The sequence below is a fragment of the Pseudorasbora parva genome, chromosome 3, assembly GCF_024679245.1.
Source record: "Pseudorasbora parva isolate DD20220531a chromosome 3, ASM2467924v1, whole genome shotgun sequence".
Taxonomy (NCBI): Eukaryota; Metazoa; Chordata; class Actinopteri; order Cypriniformes; family Gobionidae; genus Pseudorasbora; species Pseudorasbora parva.
The window spans coordinates 1530685-1540830 of NC_090174.1; the positions used below are offsets into that span (position 1 = coordinate 1530685).

At 40.6% G+C, this 10146-nt stretch overlaps 1 protein-coding gene across 1 annotated transcript in view; it reads left to right on the forward strand.

Annotated features, from left to right (window-relative positions):
* The first annotated feature begins 3687 nt into the window (after positions 1 to 3687).
* The window catches only part of lhx3 (LIM homeobox 3), a 25835-nt gene continuing 19376 nt past the window's right edge, over positions 3688 to 10146 (forward strand). Inside the window, exon 1 of the mRNA XM_067439876.1 lies at positions 3688 to 3809. Coding sequence (XP_067295977.1) covers positions 3740 to 3809 — 70 coding nt within the window. The 5' untranslated portion in view covers positions 3688 to 3739. The remainder of the gene's footprint in view (positions 3810 to 10146) is intronic.

The window sequence follows — 10146 nt, forward strand, 5'->3', positions numbered from 1 at the left end:
TATGTAGAGCTCATATAAATGATTAAAGGAAAGGAAAACCATCATATTTCAGATCGGTGCACGCAGATCATCATCACTTGATTTATTTTCAACAGTGCATTTCAAAACATTAGCAGATTCAGAATAGGACTATATATAACAAGGCTTCCTGAAGCGTGTGTGTGTGTGTGTGTGTGTGTGTGTGTGTGTGTGTGTGTGTGTTACATCACTGTGCATGCAGATAGTTTCGTTTATATTGCTCATCTGAAGGAGTGTGTAGGAAAGAAACCTGTACAGAGTGGATATGATGCACCCGCTTTCATCTGGTCTGTTTCTCCAGATGAAGAGAAGAGGTGTGTGTGTGTGTGTGTAGGCTATTGATGTTCATAGCCCTAAATGCTCAATCATTTAGAAAAGCTGGACATTGCTCTCCAGAATGATGTAGTTTTGATCTGCGGCGCCCTCCTCACAACACAAGGAGCTTCGAGTGTGTGAGAGCGGTGAGGATGTGACGTTCCTGCCTGTGTGTGATGAGCTCGACCTGCGGAACACACACACACACACACACACACACACACACACACACACACACACACACACACACACACACACACACACACACACACACACACACACACACACACACGGCTCTGATTGAGATGGGCCTGGAAGTGGGGATCAGGTGCAGTAACACTTCAGCCATCAGGAGCCGCTCTGAGACAAGAGAGCACTTCAGACTGACACTCTGAGGGAGAAAGAGAGAGAGAGAGAGCGAGAGAGAGAGAGAGAGAGAGAGAGAGAGAGAGAGAGAGAGAGAGAGAGAGAGAGAGAGAGAGAGAGAGAGAGAGAGAGAGAGTGTGTGTGTGTGTGTGTGTGTGTGTGTGTGTGTGTGTGGTGTGTGTGTGTGTGTGTGTGTGTGTGTGTGTGTGTGTGGGCATGTTTTTGTGACATGAGGACACAAATGTGTATAATGCCATGGGTATGACACAGGTATTACAGGAGAGGGTGAAATATGAGGACATTACCCATGGCCCCACTTTACAAAAGGCTTATAAATCACACAGGAGGAGTTTTTATGAGAAAGTAAAAATGTGTGTGTGTGTGTGTGTGTGTGTGTGTGTGTGTGTGTGTGTGTGTGTGTGTGTGTGTGTGTGTGTGTGACCCTAACCCTTGCTTGATATTTAGGACCATATATAAAACGAACTGGTGTAAACACTTGTCCCAGTCTGCGACACCATCTGTCCAGTGTATTCAAAAGTGGAATCAATCTTTTCACAATTTAAAAATAAATGAAAAACCGTTTCTTCTTGTTTACATAAAGGACACTCCTGTTGACTCGTGGATCGAGGTGAGCTCTGTGTCCGTCTGTAGCTATCACACCAAACGCACAACCCGCCTCTGACCCGGCTCATCAAGACACTTTAAATCTTTAAGATTTTCCAGAGATTTGAGATTTACTTTAACACACATTGAGTTTTCTTCAGGCAAAAAAGGGTTCAGGCCCTTCATAGATACGATACATTTAAATGATGTTCACTTTACTTAAACATATCTAATTTTGATAAAATTGTATTTAATTGTGTTCAATCAGCCTAATATATTTAAAACTGAAGTTTACTTCATTAATTTGTGTTAAAACGACATGAAATATTTGTGCTGACGTAACTAACGGCAGTGGGTCTGTAGTTCCCAGCATGCTTTGCGCTAGGAGAGAAAATATATGGATTAAAGTGATATTTTATGGTTTTTGAAAGATGTTATTAGTTAATGTTAATGTTCAGTTATGTTGGACATTTAGAGGAGTGTCTGTAATGGTTTTAAATTCTGTGGTTACCATTATGCTGAAGATCTATACTAATGTTACACCGGCCTTTTCTTATATTATATACATGATGATGAACGTTTGACGCGTTCAAAAAAGTCATGTTATAAATATCATTTAAACTGTATTTGATGAAATTGAGTTGGACCAACTCAATTAGATTTCATTGCATGAATTAGACTTTAATGGTTTGGGGCTACACACATTTATTGGATGGAAAACCTGCCCTCAATTAAATTGAGTTTGTCCGATGAGTTATTTTTTTTTAGTGTATTGCTAAACGAACCCACGATGTGTCGTAAGGTAAGAGGACTTCCTTCTCCTTCCTGCCATGTCCCTGCAGCTGAAATGGACGAGGCTTCGTCTTCTTCAAAAACACTTTCAGGAGAAAAAATACAGTTTTCTGGGAAAAAGTATTTAATTCGTACAATTAAAAAAAAAAAAAAGAAAAAAAAAAAAACATTCAGGCCCTTCATAGATAAGACACATTTAAATGATGTTTACTTTACCTGTGACGAAATGTGTTCAATCAGCCTAAGGTAGCCTATATAAAACTGAAGTTTGCTTCATTAATTTGCGTTAAAACGACATGAAATATTTGTGCTGCCATCACTAACGGCAGTGGGTCTGTAGTTCCCAGCATGCTTTGCGCTAGGAGAGAAAATATATGGATTAAAGTGATATTTCAGGAAAGATGTCATTAGTTTATGTTCGTGTTTAATGTTCAGTTATGTTGGACATCGAGGAGTTTCTGTCGTTTTGTGGTTATGATTATGCAGAAGAGTGGCTGAGTTTAGGCACTTATACACAAAAAATGCTCTCAATTCAATATTTTTAGTTTGTGCAATGAGTTAATTTTGCATTTTATTTTTAAAAATATGCTTGTTGTCATTTAAAAGTTTTAAAGGCCAATTTACATAATAAACTTTTATAAATGTAACATCATTGGTTAACGGCACATATAAATATAACAGTGACTAATTCAAATGGTTTGTATTATCTCAAAGAAATTGTGCCAGCTTTACTTGAATTTTTTTGTTCATATAACTAAATTGTTAATTGTACAAATTGCTTAATATAGTGGTGTGCAAACACTGACCACATATTTTAAAGTAAATGTTTTGAGTGCGGTGGGTTTCAGTGTTTTAGCCATTAGGAAAGAGAGAGAGAGAGAGAGAGAGAGAGAGAGAGAGAGAGAGAGAGAGAGAGAGAGAGAGAGAGAGAGAGAGAGAGAGAGAGAGAGAGAGAGAGAGAGAGAGAGAGAGAGAGAGAGAGAGATGCAAAGGGGTTAATAAAGGCATTCCGAAGCTAATCGATTGATTATAGTTTATAAAGTTATGAATATGGACATTTTTCTTTGCTTTATTGAGCTTCAAAATGTCCTCCTCCGTCCACTACCATTATAACTCAGACAGGAGGAGACGCGCAGGAACAGGTCCTGTCAGATGGGCACGCGCGCGGGGGCGGGGTGTGTGTGTGTGTGTGTGTGTGTGAGTGAGAGAGAGAGAGGAGAGTGTGTGCGGTGCGCGTGTTCACGCCTCCAGGAACTCCTTCAGCACCGCGGACAGAGACACACACACACACACACACGCAGAACTCCGGCGCTTTTGTGATGCTAAACCCCCGCAGGTCCTCAGGATCCTCCTCCCTGCCTCACACACACACACACACACACACACACACACACACACACACACACACACACACACACACACACACACACACACACACACACACACACTCAGACTCAGATCCTCACGGCGACTCCATCGGGACATTTGGGAAGTTGCAGCGCAGACCGGAGCACCGAGGCGCCCGTGCCGTTTCCTATATGAATTATTATTTTGCTGACCGCTCTTTTTTTTTCTCCTCCCAATCATATTCGTTTTTTGTTTCCTATAATTATCCCCCCGCGTGTCCATTTTAGTTTGTGTCAGAATGCTGTTGGAACATCCGGGATCAAGCTGTCAAACTGCGGGGAATTACAGCAGATACAGCGCGAGTCAAGGTAAGACGCGTTATGTTTGTAATATAGCTTTAATAACTAACTTAACAATGACAGCCTGGCGTCATTATATGCGCTATTAAAAATAAAGGGTTTGGCTTTCCATTAACAATTTAAGAACATTTTGATCATTTTAAAGGGTCTAAAGATTCTTCGCCTGTTTAATTTTATCACTGGTATAAAAAGTGTCAGTGCTTTAACACGATCCGAAGCGCTAAAAACGACACTTTTGTAAATGATTATGTTGCTAATCTTGTTTTTAACCTCCCATAAGTTGTCTTTTTCGTTTCGTCTTGTCCTCCGTCTGCCGTATGAATATGTAATGAGCAACATTAGCGCGTGGAACAGATGTGAAGCGCGTGAGAGGCGCGCGAGTGGACCGGCTGCGTGCACGCGCGCGTTAAAAACCCAACAGGTATCGGGTTCCGTCAACAGGTGCACACCTGAACCACACACACACACACACACACACACACACACACACACACACACACACACACACACACACACACACACACACACACACACACTAAACATGGACTCTAAAAAATGCTGGGATAAAAACAATCAATGTTTGAACCCAGTGAATGGACCCATTCAAACAACCCAATTCTGGGATTGTCCATTTTTAACCCTTTTGGTTTGTTTTTATCCTAGCATTTTTTAGAGTCCATGTTTAGTGTGTGTGTGTGTGTGTGTGTGTGTGTGTGTGTGTGTGTGTGTGTGTGTGTGTGTGTGTGTGTGTGTGTGTGTGTGTTTTCTCAGCGCGTTCTGCTCAAATATCCGTTGAAAACATATTTTACTCAATACATTCTAAAAATGCTGGGTTAAAAACAACCCAAGTTGGGTTGAAAATGGACAAACCTACATATTGGGTTGATTGTACCCAGTGAACGAACCCATTCAAACAACCCAATTTCTGGGTTTGTCTATTTGCAAACAACTTGGGTTGTTTTTAACCCAGCATTTTTTAGAATTTGGCTCATTTGCACATCGCCCGCGCGTGTGTGTGTGTGTGTCAGCGCGTTTCAGCGCGTTCTGCTCAAATATCCGTTAAAAACACTATATGTTCACTCAATACACTCTAAAAAAATACTGGGTTAAAAACAACCCAAGTTGGGTTGAAAATGGACAAACCCAGAACTTGTTTTTTTTTTAACCCAGTATTTTTTATTGCATTTTCTGAAATGAAATGCATTGGGAAAAGCGCAACACAAACACGCGTGCATTGAACACACATTCCCGAAGTGTGCATTATGTTCCTCACGCAGATAAAGCGAAATATTTCAACCTTTTAAAAAAATGCATTAAAATGCGTTTCCCGGCCACACCAGAGGTCAAAATGGCGAAAAAATGATAAAGCTGAGGAGCATTGCGGCGCGTGCTTCATAAAGTCAGAACCCCGAGCGATCGGGCCATTGATTTTGAGTTTATCATGCGGCACTAAAGCTGATTTCCCAGGGCACCGCAGATCCGTGTCGATAACATCCATCAGCTCGATCGGCGCTCACCCAAAGGCTCCCGAACCGACGTCCGATTCGAATCAATGGCGAGAGGGAACGATCCGGATTAAAAAGTTCCTCGCGTCAAAGAATAAAAGCAGAGCACAGGCAATCCTCACTACACTCTCTAAAACATTCTGAGTAAAAAACAACCCAGTGTTGGGTCAAACATAGACTAACCCAGCAGTTGGGTTGTTTTAAACAAATATTTTGCCCAACCGCAGGATTAAAACAACCCAATCGCTGGGTTAGTCCATATTTGACCCAACATTGGGTTAAAACAACCCAGCATTTTTTAAGAGTGTAATAATTCATTCGTTTTGCATTTGCATTTTGCACGCATTGGGCCTATTTAATAAATTAAAAATAAGATTTATTGTGCGCCGTAAGTGTAGCATTCGGTTAAGAATTAAAATAAATTAATAATAATGCATGGACACAATCGCGCAATGTCTGTCGAACATTATCTGATAATATGCATGCACTCATTAAGTAGCACGTCGATTTTTTCTTCCTGTCACTCTGAGAAGAAAAGGTTCTAGAGCCCGTTATAGGAGCCAAAGGGTTCTCTCTTGTCATTATAGAACATTTTTAGCATAAAAGGTTCTTTAGAGTTTACTCTAAATGCTATTTATTTTTATTTTTTTACCTTTTATGCTAAAAAAGGTTCTATAATGACAAGAGAGAACCCTTTGGCTCCTATAACGGGCTCTATATTGAAGCTTTTCTTGTATAGTTCGGGTATGAATTTGGAGATATGTCATGAAAACATATGTTGCATATCAGCTTTCGTTCGCACGCGCGCATAAATGGCTGATCATCGCGCGCGTTATCTGAAGAAATGCCCGTCAGACACACACACACACACACACACACACACACACACACACACACACACACACACACACACACACACACACACACACACACACACACACACACACACACACACACACACACACACACACACACACACACACACACACACAAGCGAAATAAGATTTATTGTGCGCTATTAGTAGTCAATTGCCTCGTTTGGTTAAGAATAAATAATAATAATAATAATAATAATAATTTGTCTTGATTGAAATAAAATCGTGATTTTCTGATAATACGCATGCACTCGGTTGCTCTTTTGCACAATCATAATCAATGCATTTCTCATCAGAAGTGTCTCGCGCGGTGTTTGTAATAATTCAGGTGTGAAGAAATATTTGTTGCTAATCAGTTTTTATTCACGCGCGTGCATCACACGGCGCATTTATGGCGTAAGGTGTGTTTTGGGAGGGTTTTTTGCCAGTACATTATCCAGTAATTTTACGGACATTTCTGTTAACCCTTAAAACACAAACTAATGAATGTGTGATTCAAACACAGATTAAACACCTGTAGGAACTCTCGAGGATCCGTCATGTTTATACTGCAGTACATGAGCTCTATTCACGGACTTACCTTACAGTGTGTGTGCTTTTCTACGTCTCGCACTCTAAACAATCCTGGGTTGCACAAGGTAAAGATGTTTTTATGCACTTTACAAAAACAAAAACAAAAAAACATATACACTCTAAAAACTGTTGGGTTAAAAATGGACAAACCCAGAAATTGGGTTGTTTGAACCCAGTGAATAAACGCATTCAAACAACCCAATTTCTGGGTTTGTCCATTTCCAACCCAACTTGGGTTGTTTTTTAACCCAGCATTTTTTTAGAGTGTGTGTTGTTTGAACCTCCGGGAAATGTTACATGCGCTCTAAAAAATGCTGGATTGTTTTAACCCAATGTTGGGTCAAATATGGACTAACCCAGCAATTGAGTTGTTTTAATTCTGTGGTTGGATTAAATATTTGCTTCCCTGGGTTAGTCCATATTTGACTCAACATTGGGTTGTTTTTAACTCTTTTTTTGTTTTTTTGTTGTGTTTTAAAGAACACACTCTAAAAAATGCTGGGTTAAAAACATCCTAAGTTGGGTTGAAAATAGACAAACCCAGAAATTGGGTTGTTTGAGCCCAGTGAATGGACCCATTCAAAAAAACAAAACAAAACAAAAAAAAATTCTGCGTTTGTTCATTTTTAACCCAACTTGGGTTGTTTTTAACCCAGCATTTTTTAGAGTGTAAGCTTGTTATTTAATGAATGGAGTTTTCTTCCCACAACTGCCCGCTCCTCTAAAAAAATCATTTTAACCCAACTTTGGTTGTTTTTATCCCAGTATTGTTTAGAGTTTAAAACATGCACGAATGCTAAAAACCGACTTGCAATTGAATAAAAAAATAGTGTGTTTTTATTACTTAAAATCAAATTACAAACAAATGTACTGAGCCGGCACTTTCCAAAGGCACCCAGTCTAACCCAGGCATGGCTGTTTTTAACCCAGCATTTGTTATGATGACTTCAGGGGTTTAGTCCATCAGGTTATGGGCTGTTAGATCAGTCGCCAGAGCAACGGGGCTGCGTTGGCGTCGCGCGCGTTCATGAGGCTCGTGCGCGGAGAAATGATGCACCTGTCTCGAGCTTCTCCTTCTTCTGCTAGTTTTTATCGCGTGCATTCGTCGCGAATAATGAAAATGCAGCAGAATAAGGCTCGGGATTCGCCGGAGACGCTCCTGGCTTTACTCGCGCGGAAAGGTACACTCACGCGTTTGACTTGATTTGTCAGATTGATCAGATTGTGTGTGTGTGTGTGTGTGTGTGTGTGTGTGTGTGAAATATCAGGACACAAATGTGTATAATGCCATGGGTATGACACAGGAGAGGGTGAAATATGAGGACATTACCCATGGCCCCACTTTACAAAAGGCTTATAAATCACACAGGAGGAGTTTTTATGAGAAAGTAAAAATGCAGTGTGTGTGTGTGTGTGTGTGTGTGTGTGTGTGTGTGTGTGTGTGTGTGTGTGTGTAAGATGGGTAGGTTTAGGGGCAGTGTGTGCGTGTGTGTGTGTGATGGGTAGGTTTAGGAGGATAGAAAATACGGTTTGTACAGTATAAAAACCAATTACACCTATGGAATGTCCCCACATTTCACAAAAACAAACGTGTGTGTGTGTCTCTGTGTGTGTGTGTGTGTGTGTCTCTGTGTGTGTGTGTGTCTGTGTGTGTCTGTGTGTGTGTGTAACTTTACAACATTACAACATGTTTTAACCGCACTCTATAAGCGTAACAAAACCTCCCAACTCTGGCGAAGCGCTCCGGGTCAGGAATGAGTGTGTGTGTGTATGTGTGTGTGTGTGTGTGTGGTGGTGGTGGGGGGGGGGGATTAAATCTTGAACAGCGGCTCAAAACAGCATATGCCATCAACAAACGCGCACAAGAGATATAAGGCGCAAAATCAGTGTGTGAGCCTCCTCTCTGTTCCAGAAGCGCGTGCATAGTGTATCTCAGGACACACACACACACACACACACACACACACACACACACACACACACACACACACACACACACACACACACACACACACACACTGCCCCTAAACCTACCCATCACAGGAAACAGTCTGCATTTTACATTTAATCATTTAGCAGACGCTTTTATCCAAAGCGACTTACAAAAAAGGGGAGAGTAATAGAAGCAACGAAACAGACAAGGCCAACAACCTGTAAGAGCTGTAAGAAATCTCAATTAATTAGCACAGTACACTTTTTTTTTTTTTTTTTAAGACATCTACAACAAAAACTCACGTACGCAAAATGCCGAACACAGGATTTTGATAGCTACAGCAGATTCTGCATTTTTACTTTCTCATAAAAACTCCTCCTGTGTGATTTATAAGCCTTTTGTAAAGTGGGGCCATGGGTAATGTCCTCATATTTCACCCTCTCCTGTAATACCTGTGTCATACCCATGGCATTATACACATCTGTGTCCTCATATGTCACAAAAACATGCCAACACACACACACACACACACACACACACACACACACACACACACACACACACACACACACACACACACACACACACACACACACACACACACACACACACACACACACACACACACACACACACACACACACACACACACACACACACACACATTTAACTGCCGGATGGGTATTTCTGTCCTTTAATCACCAGAGATGAGTGAATAATTGATGCTCGTGCACCTGTTGATGACGTGTGCGGTGATGTCACAAAACAAGTCCAGAATATCTGGAGCTGTAGCGCAGATTTCATCATATTTATGAAAACATGCAATCAAAGCAAATCATAATCAGCCAAATGTACGGACCCACTTTATATAAGGTGGCGTAATAACATTGTAATTAATAATTTGATACAATGCACTTATTGTGTACGCACAAGTTTTTACATTATACTTACAATTAAAAAAAAACCCTGCACGTAATTACGTCTGTAATTAATTACTGTAGTTACACACACTCTAAAAAATGCTGGGTTAAAAAAACAAACAAATTTGGGTTGGAAATGGACAAACCCAGAAATGTTTTTTTTCTTCCCAATTTCTGGGTTTGTCCATTTCCAACCCAACCTGTGAACTTATTTTTTTATTGTAAGTTCAGTTCTTCGAAATGAGCGGTTTTGAAGATAACAACAATACTAATTATTCTGAGTCGCATGTATTGTTTTTGTTTTTGTTTTATGTGTGTGTGTGTGTGTGTGTGTGTGTGTGTGTGTGTGTGTGTGTGTGTGTGTGTGTGTGTGTGTGTGTGTGTGTGTGTGTGTGTGTGTGCGTTTAAGACACGACATGCTTTACATTCATGGACACTTATTAAATCAACACAGAATGATCGTGTTCTCAGTTTTACAATGATTACTGTAATAAAGACACGAGTGTGGTTAACAGCTCATTTATCACGTGCTGCAAAATA